Here is a 20,206-nt window from a genome sequence, read left to right on the forward strand (position 1 = left end):
CCCAGCAGCCCGGGGATGTCACCCTGCCGGGGGATGTGGCCGTCCAGCCTGGCTGACTGCAGCCCCACAGCCACGAAGCCCTGGCCAGGAGCCTGTCCCATGCAGCACCTGCGGTGCCCAGTAGGGATCTGAGACAGCAAAGATCTGCTGTGCCAAAAATCTGTGCCTCCAGCAAAATAAACAGTTTTGGGAAAAAAAAAAAGTTTCATTTTGTAGACCGAGGCCTGTTGAGAAGTTAAGTGTAGGGAGAGGTACAAACCCCTCCACCCCAGTGACTCACGTCCATCCGCTTACAGAAATTCAGGGCACTAGAGAAAAGCCACACGCAGCACATCTCTGCTGGATGAAGTCACGGGCGGTCGGATGCGCCTCACCGGCCCCAGCCCACTGGAAGGAAGTCGGGGCCGGACCTGGGGTCAGCTGATGGGTGGCCGGGCTTTCGGAGCAGGCATCCAAAGGAGGGAATTTTTGGCTCGCCGCCACTGCGAAGCTCTGAAGGTTGAGCTGCACAAAGCAATTACGAATCTCATGTGATCAGATTCGTGTTTTAACCTTGTAAGTAATGCAGCCTTCCCAGACACGTGCCAGTAAACAAGCTTTTATTGGCCTTCTATCCCACATAAATATGATTTTGAAGGCACATTAACTTCTCACCAATTACATCACTAAGTTTTTGAAAAGCATGATTAAAAAGTCCTTCACCATTCTCATGAACGATAAATGTAATTGAGTTGAATTTCCTCTTGCATATAAGGCACAGCATGAATAAGGTTCTGCATGGGGTAAAACTGTGTTGCTGTTGTGTTTTTTTGTTTGTTTAAAAGGACAGTAAGGGAGCACAGCTCAGACAGATCCAGCCTCGATGATGAGAGTTGTAACAATTTTAATGGTGAATTACTTTTTCTCTCCATTTCTGCTGGTGTCTTCCTTACACAGATGGCAGAGGCATGGATACGCGGCTTTACGTGGCTCTGCACAGGATGGTCAGCCCGATGCTAGAACCTGGTTGGCATCACCTGGCTCTATCTTGTGGTCTCTGAGCCTTTCCTTCAGGACTCTGTAACAAATAACCTCCTAGAGCTCCCTTTACCTGAGATGAATTCTGAAGGCAAAATACACCAAGCACTACTGTTGAGTTCAGCAGGTCTGATTATTGCCTAGGGAAAGGGTGTATTTTCCAAACACCTACACAGGCTTTCACAGAGCATTTCATAATGAAAAAAAAGAGCATCTCCTCTTGCTGTCTTCTCATTTGGTTCTGATGCACCACCTCCGAAAAGAAATAGGGAGTTAATGGGCACAATTAGTCTGTAAGAAAATACATTAGTCGCCAGACTTCTGAATGCAAGAGATGAAGTGCATGGCGCTGATCTTGCAAAGGGTCAGTTCCTGCTCCTTCTAAAATCCTATTGGCCGGGTGGTCCACAACGTGCAAGGGAATAGGAGTTAAAAGTTTGGAAAGATTTTCCATGTCAAGTTGGTATCCAAAATGAAACCTGACTACCTAATTATTCTTAAAAGCAAAATAAACTTTTCTTCTGTAATTAAGAACGAGGAGAGCTTCCAAGTCCACTTTCTTAAAGAAAACTCCCGACTCTGAGAAGAGCCTTGGTGTTCCTTTTTCTGAGCTGACCTGATCAGCCTCAGGCAGCAGAAGCAGGCAGCAGAGGCCCTGCTCAGGCACACCGTGGGTCAGACGTGCAGCAGTAGCTCCTCACCAGCTCTGAGCCGTTCCTTTCCAACGCCCTGCCTTCCAGTCTTCTGCAGGGATCGAAGTCAATCACAGCAGAGAGAAATGAACGGCGAGCTCTTGAGTGGAAAAACAAGCAAACACAAAACCACCCCTGCAGAAGAATTTCACCAAAATAGCTGAACACATCACAGCTGAAGAACCGCAGAACCTTAAGTAACGCAGACGGGCAATTGCCAGCGCGTACAGAACACAAGCAGCAGCTAACCGTTTGAAGAGTCGGTCACCAAAGGGACCGAGAGTTTCCTGTATTAACCGCTGAAGAGCTTTACCAGATTTCTGAACTCTGGTCTCGTTGCCTTGCCCCGTGTAAACCCGCCCGGTTTACTCAGCTCGGTGCGGTTCGAAGCCGTACGCTGAGCGCCTCGAGCTCTCGGGCGTGCTCCTGCCTCACTGAAGCCAGCAGGATGGGAACACCGCCTGCAGTCCTCACTGACTACAGACACGCACACATTCACTGGCATATGCATCTGATCCCTTTCCTCTCACTCACGTATGTCGTATCAAACTTTCCCAGACAGGAATGGCTTCTTTGCAAACCTGTACAACACCAAATGCCACGGGGTCCAAGGCAGCATGGACAAACGTGTGCACGCACACACAGATTTTCAAAACCGTAAGATCGAAATCCTCTGGCTCAGCCCAGGAAACCACAAGTGTCAGTGAAGCTGCACCAGAACCCTTCTTGTGATTCAGTCTCCAGCCCAGCTCTCCTTTTCCCAGCTCTGAATGCTATCTGCTTGCTTGCAATAGCCTGTCCAGCCAGCTGCAGCCCATCACAAAGCAGCTGTCAAGAAAGAAAAAAACAGAACAGCAAAACAACCTAAACATTCCACGAAGCATCCAGCTAGTGCAGGAAGCTGGCCAGAGAAATGTTGAATAGCATATCTATAACCTGCTTTATGTATATAATACAAGCTTAAAAAACTGGCACCCCTGCTTTAACATCTTCTTCTAATTGTGTTCACATTAAATCTGACTCTGAAAGTTTAACCATCCACCAGTTTCAAAATAACTTCCTTTTGCAGCTTCCTCGCATATTCTGTCATCCACATCCAGATGCCAAAATACACCACCAACAGCTCATTGCTCCTCAGGATAAATCTGGTAATAAGCACAGGAGAAAAAATCTGCAGGGCCAGCTAAAACCCTACAGCACTGCCCATGCACATATTTAAATATCACAAATGCTAGGCAAACCCATCTCCTGAGTGTTTTGTGTTGCCTTCTAGTTTCTGAACCTTTGGGTGCAGGGAGGGACATGAAATTACACAGAGCTGCAAGCTCTCCTCCAGTATCAAAGAGCTCAGCCTGGTCTCTTGACAAAGCTGGGCTCAGACAATTGTGCTGCCCTTGCATCCACCCATGTTTTCTCCTGCCAGCCCACATCAACCAAAACTGACAGGCAGAAGTCACACAGATGATTAAAATCCTAAGTGCTTTCCGAAAAACAGAGACACAGCTGACACCCTCCAGAGATGAGGGTGGCAGAGCGGGCTCCATGCTGCCCGCCAGATGCCTGCAGCCAGCTGCAGCGTGGCAGCAGAGGTGGTGGCCATGGGCACACACGCTAGCAGAGACCCTGAAGGACCCAGCAAAGGAACTGGGACTGCTGAGGACAGAGACGAAGAACTGGATAAGAAAGGACAAACTTCCAAGCAACTCCACTTATTAGTTTTACAATGTTGTCTCTCCTCAAAACCCAGGAGGTTTAAATGACTTCAGAATTCACCTTAATATAAAAACCCATATAACATCAGCGCTTACAGGCTACTTTCTTTTGGTCTTAGCATTAGCATTACAAGAGTGCTTTCTAGTTTGTACCAGTGAAACTTACAGAAAATACATATTTTTGACATCAGTTTGCACAAGAAGGTAATATTCAATAAAGGAAGGGTTACAGAAACCCAAATGCCAAATGGGAAGGGGTTTTGAAATCAGTCAGAGAGCTACCTTTAGCACTGGCTCCCCAGCACTGATTCTTTTTTGCCACTTTGCAAGCAAACGAGAAAAAGGTGAGCACTATCATGTTGCTGTTAGCACTTTACATCCACTTTGAAGAGGTAAAACAAATGACACCATGGGCAAAAGGCTGGGGAAAAAAAACCCAACAAATAATTATTTTTAAAGACCTGGTTGGCATACATGGTTGCCCCAGTTAAATTAGAAATGTATTTCCAGCCCAGCTTTGTCAAGCGTGGACACGCTCGCTGGCCTGCATTGCTTTTGCTCATCACCTCCCTTTCACTGATCTGGCCGTACTGGACATGATTTTCCAAAAGTGCCCATCTTTCACAAAACTCTGGCCCTGTAGTTTCACAGGGGCTTTAAAAAATAAAGAGAGAGGCTAATGGTGAGTTCTTTGGAAATTCCCCTTTAGTTCAGTTACCAGCTTTTTCTGCCCCCCCCATCCTTCCCCCCAAAAAGATTGGTTTAAGAAAGCCAGCAATGAGCACTGATTAGAAGGCTGAGTGGTGTAAGGTTAATAATATTCATGTCTCGTGATCAGTGAGAGCAGGGTTTTGGTTGCTAACTGGGACAGCAAACGTCGGCCACACTTAGGGCTGGGTCCGGCTGGTGGTTTTGCCCTTGCAGCAGCCGTATGTGAGAACATGTTTCTGTGGCAAGGCAGCAACCTCCTACCTGCTAAAGCTTCCTTTTGTTTTTGCCAAGAAGAAAAAGTCAAGAGTAATAACGTAAGAAACTATTTTCTGCCAAACCTCAAGAGTGCTGTTGTTCTGCTTCATCACCAGCTCCACACACACACCCAGTTACGTAAAAGCACCAGCACCCATGCAAAGCAGCCCCGAGCAAGCGGGTTGGAAATACCAAGCCTCAGAAGCCCATCTGCAGAAATGAATGGCTACACTGATGGTAAACAGAGATAAAGTTAAGAGAATAATGGGGAAAACAAAAGAAATCCAGAGGCAAAGCTCTCCGTCATCTCGCGTCTTTCAAACCCTGCTTGCTCATAAGGCTTCCTTCAGTGGGTGCTGATGCACAAACACAGACCTCCTCCTCCTCCTCCTCGGCAGCCAGGCCACGAGCCAGCCCCAGCTTATCAGATCGCAGCCCTCTGCAAACACCTAGGGAAGAGCACAGACAGCAGCAGCCAGCCCCAGGGGGTGAAAAATGCAGAAGCAGCAGCTTCTCCATTTCTCTTCCTGGTCCTGCCCAGGTTTAGAGGAGATCCCTGGGAGCGAACGTGCATCATGCAATCCTGGGGACTTTTCGTATCACACAATGACTACAAGAAGCAAACAGCGTAGATAGCAGGGCACTGTGTAATGACATTCATGTTGCTTGCTTGGCAGTACAGGAAGCCAGAAAGGAAGAAAAACCCACTGCTGGCACACAAGCACCAGGAATTGGAAAGAACCACCCCTCTGGAAGTTCAGGCAGTGTTTACACACAACAGGACTCAGCCGGCCGCGCTCCCCATTAATAATCACTGCACCATCCCCATCCCAAACCCCACTGGCGCCTACAGTCCCCGTTCGGCCCCAGCCCCATGGGAGAGCTCAGCGCTGCCTTCGCCAAGCCTGTCGGAGTCAGCCTAGAAGCCCAGCTTTGCAATACAAAGGATTTCTTTAATACTAATCACATCAACAGAGAGAGACCAGCCAGGACTCCGTAATGTAAGCAGTGCAGGGTGCTGCAGCTCCCACAGCTCAGAAAGCCAAGCTGCCTTTCCTCGCTCTGACATTCAAAACCCATCTGCAGGGCAGACAGGACAAGTGCCACGCGGGCTCCGAGATTCACCCTGGGCTGACAGGACGTTTTCTTTCATTCTTGGCCAGAGATCTGTGAATTTGGAAGAAGCAGTTGAACAACGTTACATGAACTAACCAAGAATTTGTTGCAATTCTGACCAGCCTCACGAAAGCATTTAGGGGCTCTGCAAACCTACAAAGAGCTCAGCCCCTACCTGATCACACACGTGTCTGCAGGTGCAGATTCCTGTGCCAACATGAAAGTACTCTAATTTCAACACGCAAGCCACGAACACGGACCATGCAAGGTCTTTTACCAGGTGGGTACCTAAAATCTGACACGTTACAAAGAAAGGAAGACAGTGAGATAGGAAAGGGTGAATCCTAAACCCTCTCTCTCTCTAACCTTTACTAGTCAGCCTGCGGGATCAGAGACCTGAGTTTCCAGCCTTTGTTTTGCAACTTCCTTTATTCAAAACATTTCTGACTAAAGTCTTTCAAGCGTCCAGGAGAAAGGAAGGTTGGTGCATCTCTTTATTCCTTCATCCTCTCTCCATATTCAGGGAGAGCAGGCTACAATACGCGTAGTTTCTCCAGGTCCAACCTCTTTTTCTGCCAAGGAAACAGTCCCGGTTGGGCATCCAGAAATCCGACATGTCCTGTACATGTGCAAGCCTCCTCACCACCACGTGAGCAGGAGCTCAGTGCATTTGGGAAACACCAGGCCTCTTTAGGCTGAGCTGCACATGCACAAGAAGCCCAGTGTCTCCTGAACACGGTATGCCCCTGGCATGCACCGCCCGTGATGCCCGAGCAGCCCAGGGCTCGGCAGCTGCCGGCTCGCCGGGCACAGCACAGGCAGCAAGTGTTGGCACGGCTGCTGCCCCACAGAAGGCTGGCTGCCTTCCACCGGGAGAGATGACAAAACCTGGGCTTCTGGAAACAACTCGCCCTTCGTCAAAAAGGGGTCACGGAGGAGGAACGGAGCGGTGCACCCGAGCCGCGTGTCGGTGCTGCCCGTCCTCTTCTGCAGGGCAAACAGCACGGCCGGGTTCAGCTCCCCCAGCGGCAAGTGGTGCACAGCGGGGATCCTGCACCTCGGCACAGGGACCAAAGGTCCGCAGCACCTAACTCTGCCTCCGATATCAATAAAGGGAAACCAGGTGTCTGCTGATGTTATTTGGCTGCTGGGCGCAAAGAAGCCTCTCGCGATAAATATTTCATGTTAGACTGCAAAAAGCAAATATTAAAGCAAAGAAATTTTCTCCCGGCTCTTCTCTGTTTTCCATGTTACACGACAACATCATGGACAATCTGTTTAAATAATACATTACAGAGTCCATTATCTAAACCATAGGCATATTTATTTTATACTGTTTTTGTTGCATATTTTAGTGTAATTGTTCACAGGTTTAAAGGAAAGAATAAAACAAGAGAAGACAAATCTGCCATGGCAGAAAAAAATGAGTAAATTGGTTATTCTTTTGCCATTATTTTTAAATACCAGGAAAAAAATTCCATGCCAAAATTTAGTATAATAAACAAGAAAGCTAGAAAGTTCCATAAGTTCAGTAATACTCGTATTTTCAGAAGGCAACCACACATCTCTTCTATGCCCTTTTCCTCAAAATATTTGCACAAAGAAAAAAAATGACATCAAAACTGCTGGTAACAAATGTAGCAAGTGAGTAACTGTAGAGCCAGAAAATGGAATTCAGACAATTCCAGTATTCAGTAAAACTCCACAAAATGCCTGTATTTTGCCAACTGCTCTCGCTTTCAGTTGTAAACATTCCTTATAAGATGGAAATTCAGAACTGTAAGAGTTCATTAATATTTACATATTTATTCTGGCGATGCCAAATTACTTCAGTATGACGGCGCCTTCCTTTAGAACGCGCAGCACTAAAGACAATCCATGAAATATTAAATATCCAGCTAAATTAAAGTGTATGCTTAGAAGAATGAAGCAAACGAAATGCCGTGTTTTGACGTTTCTGAAGCAAGGGTTCCAAACGAAAGCCAACTCATTTCTTAATTTTTTTCCACTGTTTCTGTTGAACTCAACGGGTTTTGGTTCGGATGAAACCGTTTCTGAACAGCACGATGCTCAGTAAGTGGCTGCTATCCACTTCTCCCCAGTCAGCTCCCTAGGTACACTAATTCATTTCAAAGAGAACCCCAAAACACTGCAAAAAATAAGGACTGCCACCATCTGGGGGCATTCAAGGAGAGGTTGGACGCGGTGCTTAGGGACATGGTTTAAGTGGGTGACATTGGTGGTAGGGCGATGGTTGGACCAGATGGTCTTGGAAGGCTTTTCCAACCTTAATGATTCTATGAATCGTTATGTGCTTTCAAGAAAGCAGAGTTTCAAGGCAGCTCAGAGCCTTGGATGACCCTATTAAAGCCTGGGCAAGAAACAGCACAGGAGGAATTTCTCTGTGCAATTTTGCCCCCACAGCCTGGCTCTTCCATAGGGGTAGAAGGCAGCAGTGCTCCTCAAAAAATACCGCTCATACAGACTAAGTAGCAGAAAATGACAGGCTGGAGCAAGAAGAAAAACTAGATCTCCTGAACTACAGCTGCCCACGTCAACCCCTCTCTTGCCTTTATGAGAAATTCTTCTTACATGATGGGAGTGCCTAACAGCACAGGCACAGACCACATGCTGGCCTTACATCTTGGCTCATACGATCACTTGTGTAGGGGCTGAAAAGGCCACAAAGTTTGCCAGAAAGGACATCTTCTGGCTTGTTTTTTCCTAAGAACTCAGAAGTTTCTAAGCCTTTATGCTTTGTTGGGGAAAAAGAAGGAGATGAGACAGGCCTTTGAAAAGGCGCTTCTAAAACAAATCTTAAAAGCCTTTCAGGAATCTCATGACATTGGTAGGTTATGTGGGCAGGATGAGAACACACAGAGGCTTTAAAAATAAGAAAGCATACTACAAACAGCTGAGAAGTAGTTTCTTCTTGAATTTTATTCTCAAGACCCGTATTCACAGTTCTGCACAGGCCAGGAGAATTAACACTGGCCAGCAGCCTGAGAACAGCTGAACACCAGACAGGAGAAGGATTTGACCACGCTTATGGACATTACAACGTAAAACCGCTTACTGGAAACTGCATCACAGCAAGACGAGGGGCTGACCTGCGCCTTGTCTACTGACTGGGCAAGCCGTCCGACCCGAGCTCCCAATGAAAGCCGGCTTTTCAGCTCCGTTTCCTCACAAATGCCGTGGAAGGGCAGGATTACCAACTGCCCGACCAGGGTTTGCTGCTGTCCGTCTGGGCAGCTGCAGCCTCAATAGTTGTGCTGTGGCCAGACATGGCCCTGCTTGGCCCCGAGCCTTGCAGGAAGACCCCGGCTGTGCCCAGCACCATGTGTGGCGGTGCACCAGACCTGTGGCACCCCAAAATATCCCCATCAGTGTTCCTGTGTTTGGGGAGCAAGGCAGAGAAGCTGCAGGGATCGGTGGCAGTGTGCTCAAGCGTCACTGAGTGCAAGAACAGACCACATACAAAACCTTCCTGGCACAGGCATGGAAGTGCTTTTAATTGCTGTTGGGTGGCCATCAGAGGGCAAAATTATACCTTGACAGCTACATGTACTAGCTGACATCACTAGTGCTTCTTACAGTGTTATTTCAGGACTGCTCTACACGAGGACAGGGGTTCAACAGGGGGAGTGAGTGCGAGCTCACCTCTGCTGCAACGGCATTTCGCTGGGGCAGAACGAACCACGCGCGTTTTGCAGCTCAGACTGACATCTATTCCATAGGTCTGTGACTCATCCAGAAATAAGGAAAGTTACTAAAGCTAGCCTGAAACAGGATTCAAACATCTAGAAACCAAACACTAGATTTTGTGCTGTTTAAAACCAAGGGACATTGTTTCCTTCATTCACCCCAATAGCTCGTTACATGCCCTGAGACGTTTTTTGGGCTGCACAAAGACTATTTCTCCTAAGCATTCCCTTAATTCCGCTAATTCTTTCTACGGAAGAGATAACACAGACAATAAATGTTTCAGGGTAGGTGAGGCATGGTACAACTCAAGCACGCAAAGTGCTGGTCCCTCTGATCCATATCTTCATGTGGGCATTAATCCAGAAGCTGCCGAGCAGTAGGAGGGACTGAAACCAAAGTCACCAGCGATGTGCTGGAGCAGGGAAATTAAGAGGCTGAACTTATTATTTCCTCCTGTGCTTGGTGTTGTCACCAGTGCATTTTTAGCATGTGCTCTTACCTTCAAAATAGCATGCCCCAGTGCCAACATCTGAGCTCAAAATGCCACCAGATTATGACAAAAATGCACTATGCTCTCCCAGGTGGACATTCAAGTCAAAAACACGGAGGAGATGGGAGCAGCAGGCCTGACAACAAATTATTTGCAAAGGTTTTACTATTCTCTAATGGCTGATGTGGCACATCTAATTATTGTGCATTGCTCTGCTCAGTCAAACGGCCTTTACTGTATTAGAAGCACTTCTCAGCTGAGAGGATTTTTCACATCCTTGCTCTTCTATTTTTGATAAACTAACCCTACATTTAAGAATCTTAATTGAATTCCTCTAAAATATTCACTAACCAGAACCAAGACTTTATGACTTGCTGATTAATTTCACATGTATGATCCATTATTTTAAATTCCAGGGTTGAATAAAGCACGTGGACACCTACGTGAAGGTACTTAGGAGCTGTAGGCAACTGAGAAAGGAGGAACAAACACATCCAGTAGGTATTTCACAGGTGTTATTACAAATCAGAGGCACGAGTTAAATATCAAAACACCCAACCGTGTATTTAATGTTATTACAACCATTAGATATTAGGCTTCCAGGGCAACCTGTTCATAAGCACGACAGCATTTCAGATCTCAAGACAACAGCACGAGCACACACTAAGCTCAGACTTACTCCTGAAGGAAACCCCACTGCCAGGATTAGCAGCTCACCTCCCTTAGCTGCTCACACTGCTGAACCAAGGATGCACACAATGACTTGATGACCCCCCCAATACGCCGCAGCAGTACTTTTTTTATACACTCCTACCTACAATTAACTAGCTTTTCAGGGGGACAAGCTGATCAGCTACAAACCAAATAAAGCAAATGAATAGACAACCAAGCACTTGTATCAACTGCTGGTGGAACAGAAAGCAGCATTCTATCATTTCCATGAAGAACAAGCAGTTTCCCCACTCGACTTACGAAAACCTCAGTGCCCTGAAGGCTATGGTTGCCTTTGAAACCATAACTGACCACAAACGATAACAAAACACCCTAAGACTATACGGCATTTTAATGTCTCTGTTTGCAGCAGTCTGCAGACTCTGAGATTCCGTTTCAGCCCTGAGCAACATTCCTCAGAAGGTGCCCGCTTCTGACCACCCCCAGAAGAGATGCTTTGAAGTTTTCATCTTACTCAAGGCCTTCTGGATCGCACTGGACATAATGGAGACGTTTCTTAAATTCAGCTTTCCATTAAGTGCCTGAGGCACTGCCATAGATTAAGGTTTCGAATGCAGTCCACAGACTTCCACACTTCATAATTTAGCATGGTCTGGTGATTCTTTGCATGGAGCACCAAACCTTCCTCGATAAAAAACCACGTTGCTTTCCCCCTCCCCTTGCTCTCAACTACTTCAGCCAACGACTCAATGAAATGAGTTATGAAGGAGACTCAGCAGACTTCCAAATTGTTTAAGATAAACAGAAAAGTCATATTTGTGCTTCATTACCCCCCTGCCACGTACATTAACAGCGGAGTAACTCATAACTCATGTCAACAATTGAAGCACGGTTCAGTGCCAAGAAGCAGTTGTATTACCAACCAGAAGAGGCACTTCCTCGCTCAGACTTGCTTCCTTTGTGTATCCGAGGTCCTAGGTGACTACACAGAAATAAAGATAGTGGCTGTGCAGCGACTACGGGAGGGCTGTACTGCTTCCACTCTCCACTAAGCCTCAGCAACAGCACTGCTTCGTTTTCATCAGCTGCATTACTGGAAGTCCACATCTTCCCTTTCAAACCCCACGGTCCCAAAACAGAGCACTCCTCCCAAGCTCTCTGTGCCCTCAGACTCTTTAGAGGTACAACCATTCCACTCACCGAACAGCTGCAAATGTTTCATGGTTCACCATCGTGCCTGCAAAATCATGCTCCAAAAAACGTCACCCCCCCAGAACATGCCAAAGCCGCTGGGCCACCCAAAAACGCTGGCCCCACAAAAGGGATAATCCACACTGTTAGGACAGAGGAAGTCAGAAGCCCTCAACAGGTGCCTCTCAACATCAGAACACAAGCTCACTGCACAGATGCTGCTGATGACCTCATTTGGCCCGTGAAAACTTTCTTAGAAGGCTGAGGGCTGTCAGAGTACAGCTGAACTAGTAGGACAAGGAGTGAATTCTCTATCTTGTTAACCAAAAACACCAAGAATCAATAAACTAAGAGTCCTACAGTCTCTCCCAGAGTAGGTCTCTGCTGCAAGATGCAGCCTCATGCTCACCGAGAGCGATCCCACAGCCACTGACCCTGCGATGCTTGCAAAGGTACCACCTCTAGCAGCACACCACGGTGTAACAATAATACAGTGACTACCAGCAAACCAAAGAGGTGGCAGCTCCTAAACCTACGGTGCCTTCTACAGCTCTACAGCCACCCCAGAGGACACCTGGCAGCACTCGCCCAGGCTGCTGTGGAAGGAGACGCAAGGCAAGGGGCCCGCAGCTCAGCGGGGAAGCGAAACCCAAGAGCTTGTGGGTGACAATCCAGCAATCTCACTTCCTCCCAGACGACATGGCAGTTGGGCGATGCAAATCATCGTTGACCCGGCCGAAGGTCCTTGCTGATCAGCAGCTCCCCAAAAACGTTGGCCCTTGCCCTTTGGAGAGCCGCCCACCCGCCCCACACAGTCTCTGCGGGGCCTCGCGGGGCAGACGGAGGGGCCCAAGCCAAGAGCAGTGCAGGGGATGGGATGCTCTCAAACTCCTCCTTCCCCTTTTTAATACCTAATTCATAGTTTTCAAAAGGCTGAAGTTGCTACTACTGGCATGTTTACATCCTACTACTTCATAAATTGTCAAAAAATCTGCTAGCTTTCAAGCACTTATTACATGCAAATCCCAACTTTATAATGTTTCTAGACAGCTCGAGCACTATCACGGGTACAATTTATACCCCTTCCGTGTCATTTAAAAGGACATGACCTGGAACCAGTCTAGAATGATTCACTACGAACAATATCCTCCTTCAATAAGTCTGTTAAACATTGTTTTCTAAATCTAATGATGAATCCTCTAAGTTTTATTTTCATTTTTATGGAGCTGCATACATTAAAACACATAGCCTTATGAGTCATCGCCAGAGCCAACCGAGCAATTTAGTAATTCTGAACACTGTTTATTTAGCCTGAAATAAGCTTTACTTTGATTATGTGCACTACTCTGTGTATCTATTTCTGAATGTGTGGAAGATTCTGATGCCTCTGAAGAATAAAAACATGTGCTAATGACCTGACTATATACGCAGACAACAGGGAATACAGAATAACTTCAATATTTACAATCTCAAGCCTATACTCGACCTAGACAAACTACAAAATGATTCCAGTGTTCCCCAATACACTCCATCACTCCCAACATTGCATAGATCAAAGGACATACTATACAGCAGTGAAAAAGCAAAGCAAACACCATTGCCTAACTTTTTACGGTCCCTTCAGAAGCTGTTGTTTCGCTGCAGCTGCCCTCCTTCAAAGAAAACAGATATTTCTTCTGGCTGCAAGGCCAGCACCAGAGAGGTGCTTCCTGAGTACATTCAGTTGGGATTCAGCATCTCCTGTGGAGGTGTTTCCAAACACACAGGGGCTTTGGACCATGCAGAAGCTGCTGGCAGTGTAGACCGAGCTGGCTGCGGTCTGGAGCGTGCTCTTTGAGCCCGTCCTCACCTGCGTTGGTCTGCCGCACAGCATGCACTCCTCCTCCCGCACAGAGCAGCTCCATCCCCTAATCAGGCTCCAGTAGAAGACCCTGCACTCCTGGATCCCACATTTGTATGAGCAAAGCCCTCATTCTGGGTGAGGGGCTGCACGCAGGCCCTCTCTCTCCACCACACGCACGGAGCTTCCCCACGGCGCCCTCACGTGCTCTCAGCCCACGAGAGGCTGGCTCCCCGCGCCCAGCAGTGGTGTTGCAGCAGCTCCAAGATCCAAAGCGCTCGTTACCCAGAGCTGCCAGACCCTGGTCTCGTGTGCTCAGCAGGGAGTAGCCTTTGGGTACGATTTTTAATTTTCTTTGTCAATATTTCTTATGCGTTTTGGCAGCTGACATTCAAGTGAACCACGGGATCGCTTCGAGCATTTTCTTTAGCGGCAGAGAAGCAAGCTTTGCTGCTCCTTCCTGGTGCTGCCATGATTAAACAGCTGATTCACTCTCAACACCCTTGAAACATGACTAGATTGAATTTTTTCTCTCCCAATATAAAATAAATCCAGACATGAAAAGAAAGGGAACTTGTACGGAGGCTCTTTGGGAACTTTAGGATCTTTTACAGGCAAAAATGTCTATGATTCTACCGATTACAGCACCCCTAAATGTTTCCCGGCTTCTGAACTGCCCGTATGAACCCTTAAATCTCTGTTTTCAATTTAATAGTACTGACCTCAGTATGTGAATGATAACGTCAGAAACAGCGCAGGCTTAATCGCAGCAAGACAAAAAGTTATATGAGAAAGATTCTGCTTCTGACATGAAAATAACATTAAAATGTATATGGGAAAGCAGAAACCCCTCAAACGTGCTTCTGCAGAGGATTTTCCTGAATGTTTGAGAAAGCACCTACAGTTTCAAAATGCAATCACAGCAAAACTGACACCAGAGGATGGACTCTGAAATGCAAGGTGTGTTCAATGCACTGCAATCACAGAAAGACAAAGAGCCCTCCTGCATTTCTGAGCGTTAGGGAACCAGTGCAGGAAGGGCTGGCATCAAGGCAAAGGCTCGTGATGCGGGAGCTTGCCACCAGTGGGGTTTGAGGGAGAAGCAATGCCACACAGCTTCCTCCAGTGCCGTCACTCTTCCCTTCTACCTCCAGCGGTCCAGCAGCACGGCCTTTTCCTTCCTCTGTCTTATTTCTCCAAATCGGAGCAAAGCAGGCTCATTTCCCTATTTTATTCCCTCTTACATCACTCTTAGGAAAGGCTTCACAATCAAAGAAAACTTTTCTAGCCTTATTCCTATACCTCAGTCAAAACGAACATAACATATTACGGCAGACAAGGTTTAATTGCTCTAGTTTGCTGGTAGGCCTGCTTTGATACCACAGTGACAAAGGTAATAATGGAAACCAAAAACCTGGTAGCCTGCCCACAGAGCAGGGTCAATTCACGCCCGTCTTGAAGAGCTCTGGTGTTTTAGCCTGTGCTGGGCTCACCACACAATCCAAGCCAAATTTAGCCATGACTGATGTTAATTTGTGCCAGCCGCCTATTAAATAATTTTGAAGAAGAGAAAAATAAGCACAGGACAGAAAAAGCAGGGCAGAGGGAAGTCAGTACGGGAGCCAAGGCAGTTATCTACCCTGCAGCAGAGACGTGAAAACGGGTCAGGAGGAAGGGGCACAGTTTCAAAGCTGACACCATTTTGCACTACGCAGAAGAGACAGCAAGACAAAGCAGGCTATTACTGGAACAATGCTGTCCGGTTCCTAACGGGTGCTCATTTCGGCTTTAGGAAAAAACAGCTTTATCAACAACGGCATCACAAAATAAAGAGGTGTCCAAACCTTGTAGACTTGTCCATATGTCCCATTTCCAACAACCTGCACCAGTTCAAATATTCCCGCAGGGTCCTGCAAAAAGCAGAAAAAATAACATCATTTGCAGCAGAGCAAACACTTCATAATGGAGCGTAACTGTACACAATCAAAAAGTCTGTGCCACGTCTCCTAATGGCCTGTGTTACGCACCAAAGGGGAAATAACCAAAGAATGGTGTAAGAAATACATTTATATTAAAGTTCCCAGTCAAGTTGCTCAAAATAACTCAGAAAAGATTTGTAGCACGGCAATATGGCAGGTAGACAAGTACAACAGGTAGAACAAATACATGGAGATGTGTGAAGAATATGGTAATTCAATTGCTTCAGTTTAGCAGTAGAATAAGGAATAAACCCCACAGTTGCTATGCTTTAGAACACCAAGCTAGCCTGCAGGCTCAGCTGCCGTCCTCTGCTATGAAACACCTGGCGTTAGCAGTGTAACAAAGGAAAGAACCTCAACGACAGAACTGGAAGATGCTCTATAAAGCATCTGTGGCTGGCTCCCTCGCAAAAGGAAACCTATCATCCCAAACAGCCTTAACACCAAACACAGGCTGAGAATGGTCAACTGGCCTGTTCTGCAAACACAACCCGGTGAATTTGACCGATGTCCTGAAGTGTTGGCTTTGAACCCAAGTCAGATTGCTGTTAATTTACGTGAAAGATTCACGTGTCGGGTGATCAATGTACCAGGTGAGCCAACATATGTCCCGCTGGGTTAGCATCAGTTACCCTAAAACCAGCCACCTCAGCACATGTCCTTCTCCAGTAATGAGATCTCGCAGCCCTTCTGTTATCGGGAGAACATCCTGTCGCAAGGCAAGGGCAAGGGAACATTCGCTCCTGCATGAGCGAGCGCATTAAGAAATCTGTAGCTTCGGTTAAAACTCACTTGAGAGATTGATACAAAAACATTAAGAACTCAAGAGACCAGTTTCCTGGTTTCTGGCTGAGCCATTTATCAGTCCTGCTCATTTCTTGGGATGATATCATCGAGAGATTTATATAAAATATTATTAGTTCCATGTGTCAGTTTTACCACATCTGTTTCAGCAATCTGTCATGGCAGTTGATGCCTGTTGGTACTGCTGAGGGATGCGATACAGAAAAACAGCCTTTATCTCAGAACTCCAATTTCTATGACCCTGGATGGAAACTCTCTCTCCCTCTTTTTTCTTTTTTTTATGGTACCAAGCTACATCTCCACTCCACTTATATGTTATTCTTTTAATACAAATACTGCCTTCTTCGTATCTCATCTGGAAGTTTTTACTTAGGCAGAGTCCCATTGGAAATACACAGACTCTTTTCTGAGTGGATTCTGCCTTTGCTGGCACGACCGTCATGATAAATGGCAATAGCTTTTGCTGTCAGAGCAACACAACAGAGCCTTCCACAGCGCTCACAACTGAAGGAATTACTGAGTTCATTTGGTTTGGTCTTTAAATTAAATGAGTTTTAATCTTACGCTTCCTGGACTGTCAACCTCACAAAACTTATTCTTTATTTTTTAAACCAAATTAGCAATGCATAAATGAGACCAAACCACTTTTGACCTGCCTGTTGTGCTGTAATGGGGCAGCGCAGCCAAACACACGGTGGCTCCCGGGATTCCCGGACATGGGCAATTCCCCAGGGCATACCATCACGCTGCTCCCTCAGGAAGCGTGGGCAGCACGCTGCTCCCACACCTTGTCTGCAGAAAGCAGCGTGGCTGAACTAAGCCGCGCATGGGGCATGAAGCCCAGAGGAAGCTACACTGCATTTTTCAGCTCTGAGCATGCCACCGTCCTGTCCCTCTCACTTAAGCGACTGCTCTGTCCTCCCTCTTTTCCCCTACACTTATTTATTATGCAAATATAATCATTTCATGCGCCTCAAAATCAGTTTCTCTCTCTCCGTCCAATCAATTTCTTTCTGATTCGGCATCCTAATACCTCACATCTAAGGTCTCAGAAGCTCCAGGAAAAAAAAAAAAGCGAAACCCAAACAATTATCTAAATAAATGTTAGCTTAAACTTTAATATAGCTAAAATCTTACCCCCTCTCCTTGCTAGCCAATTGAGCATTAACCTCACAAGTCTCCACAGCTCCAAGCGCAGCCAAAATACTTGGCCGTCTCTCTTTTAATCAGGACGCAGCAGAGAGCTGAGCCTTGTTGAGAGTCATAAAGGATATTAATCTGGGCTCTGACTTTGGTCCTTGGACTGCCCTTGTTTGCCTGGCTATCAGCACTGCATCTTCCGCTGGCAAAGTCCTTGCAACCGGCCAACTTCTTAATTATCTGGGAGTTGGGCATCACTGTTGATGTAACGCTTCCGCCCAGCTAGCATTTAAGCCCCGCAGTCCATCCAACCCTTCACCAGCCGGCCCCTGCCAAATTGCTGGGTTCACTTTGACAGATGCCAAAACGCCGGCCCGAACATCCATCACTTTAAGGTTAATTACTGTAAGGCACTGTGCCATATGGCGGGCTACTTGCCTTCTCCTGCAAGTCACCTGCAGAGCACAGCGAGGCTGCTGACCCTGAGGCACCCAGGCCACGTCCACCTCCACGCACAACGCAGAGCCACGCGTGCAGCCGGAGCCCGACTGAAATCCACTGCTCACAACCTCTGCAGCTGAACAACTGGCGGGTGCCTAAAGCTCGGTTCTCCTATCGGGCACCTTGGCACACAACATGGAGACTTTTCAGCCACCCGATGGCCCTGATGAACCTGTGCTCGGAAAGCCCATAATTGCCCTTGCTTCTGCCACCTGAGCACCCAGGAAGCCCAGGGAAGGAGGGCTGCAACGGGATGCTACAGCAACACCTGCAAACCGTGGCCCAAAGCAGCTCTCTCCAGGAAAAGGGGAAGGCCACGGCGAGCACTCCTCAGGATTGCCAAGGCCAGCAGGCACAGCTGGACAGCGACCCACTGCCGCCACTGCACGCCTCCCACCAGGCCTCCTGGCAGCACCCACCAGCCCCAGGAACCCCAACGACGAGGTCAGGGGGAAGCGGCCGTCTTTGCTCAACTTCTGCGGGGCCCAGCCTTGCCCGCCTCCCCTCACCGCTAAGCACAAACCCCGAACGGAGCACCCAAACGGACACCCCAAAGGGACGCCTCTGTCCTTCCTGCTGCCAAGGCCAGGACTCGCAGCGCTTTTTTATTTTTCTGCATGCTGCTTTTGACACAGAGCCTGGCTTGCACCACTGCTCTTTTCCACGCTTACGCTTGTTTCTCTTCATTTATTTGAAGAGTGAAGGTTCATCTGCTAAGCTCAAAGCAAAAACTCGCATTATTTTGTCTTGCTCCGCTGACCAGAGCCAGGCTAAATGCCTGTCTGCCCGGCCAAGAGCCTGGTGCCATCCTCACAAACTTCACTGACCCTGCTGCCATTCTTCTCCCTGCCTGGTTTGGAACACCCTCCTCACCATGCGATTTTGTGCAAAGGCTCTTCCCAGCCCTCTTCTGATATTTTTAGCAAGAAACTTGCTTTGGTTTCTCTGTCTGGGGCTGAGTGTGTTTTACCACAACTGAACTCTTCCCTCTTCTGTGCAGAGTGCCCCAGAAAAAAAAAAAAAAAAACACAAAACAAAACCAAACCAAACAGCTTTGGTGGGACAGGGCTGGTGAGCGGTCAGCTGCTGGCGAGGGAGCGGCGCGGCGCTGAGGGGCGTCCTGCGCTACCCGTGCCGTGACACGCCAGCGGGGTGGCTTTAACTTGGACAGCGTTAAAAAGAACGGGAAAACGCCACAGGGTATCGATAAAAACGCAAAGGAGGTGACTGCTGCCTTAGCTCTCCAAAACCCAACACCGAACAGCCCCCGTGCACACGTTTCCCCCCGAACTCCCCGCAGGTTTTTGGTCCCCCTGACCCGAGCCCCCTCTGAGGGACGGGGCCGCCCGGTGCCGGCCCCCCGGTGCCGGCAGCCCCTTCCCCGCCGCCCCGCTCCCCCCGGGGCCGCCCCCTTACCCTCAGCGCCGCCAGGTCGGTGCCGTCCAGGCTGCGGGCGGCGCAGTCCCGGGCCATGGCTGTCCCCGGGCTCGCACCGAGCTAACTAACGGTGCTCCTCAGCCCCGAGCCCCGCGGCGGCCCGGCCGTGCCCCGGCGAGGCGGGGAGGCGGGCATGGCGGCCGCGCCGGAAAGCCCTCCCCAGTCAGCGGCGGCGGAGGAGGGAGCCCCCGGGCCGGGCGGCCGCGGGCAACTTCTGCGGAGACATTTCCTCGGGAGAACTTGGCGAGGAAGTGACGCGCCCTGACGGGACGGGACGGGGCGAGGAGGGCGGCCGAGGGGCTCCGCCACGCGTGGGCACCCCACGGGCACGGCCGCGAGCGCGGCTCGGTGATGGCGCCCGGCCCGGGCGCTGCTCGCCCAGGCGAAGCCCACCCGCCTCGCCCCGAGCGGGGGCTGCGTGTGAGGGGGCTTGGCGCTGCTGCTGTACGAGGTGCTGGTTTGTGAGAGGGATAATTTATCCTCCTGCCTTCCTGCTCATCCTGCTCTCGGTCAAACTAAAAGCTGCACTGACACCAGCTTTCCTGCTGCTGAAACCTGGCCCTGCAACCAACCCAGCAATGGTCCTTTTTTTTTTTTTTTTCATTTAAAATAAAGAATCTCAGCCAGGAACATGCATTCTTGTATCACAACTCTTTGGGGCAGCCCCATTTTTGGCTTGTTTGCTCGCCAGCCACACGGCTCAGGACCATCCTGATCAAACCCTCAGCTAGGATAGGATCCGTGCAAGGCCCCCACTGACACCCCTTCAGACCCCCATCACACAGCCCTGGGTGAGGGCACTCTGTCGGGAGACACTTTATACGAGGGTAACAATCAAAAATTAAAATACAGAATAACAAAGAAATCAGAGTAAGGTCAGGATACAAGAGAGAAAAAACAGCGGTTGCAAAGCAAAACCCCAATTACACGTCACCGCGATG

At 48.4% G+C, this 20,206-nt stretch overlaps 1 protein-coding gene across 2 annotated transcripts in view; it reads right to left on the reverse strand.

Moving 5' to 3' along the window:
- NRK (Nik related kinase) overlaps positions 1-20,206 on the reverse strand; it is a 98,108-nt gene that overhangs the window by 70,573 nt on the left and 7,329 nt on the right. The window contains exons 1-2 of one of the 2 annotated variants that reach the window (XM_080553967.1): positions 19,245-19,735; positions 15,249-15,314 (exon numbers count right to left, since the gene is read on the reverse strand). In XM_080553967.1, the coding sequence (XP_080410093.1) occupies positions 15,249-15,314; positions 19,245-19,301 (123 nt within the window). In that variant the 5' untranslated portion in view covers positions 19,302-19,735. Of the gene's footprint in view, positions 1-15,248; positions 15,315-19,244; positions 19,736-20,206 lie in introns of those variants that run through there. The other variant, XM_080553968.1, reaches the window with a different exon arrangement.

The sequence above is a fragment of the Anser brachyrhynchus genome (genome assembly GCF_964034855.1).
Source record: "Anser brachyrhynchus genome assembly, chromosome: 13".
Taxonomy (NCBI): Eukaryota; Metazoa; Chordata; class Aves; order Anseriformes; family Anatidae; genus Anser; species Anser brachyrhynchus.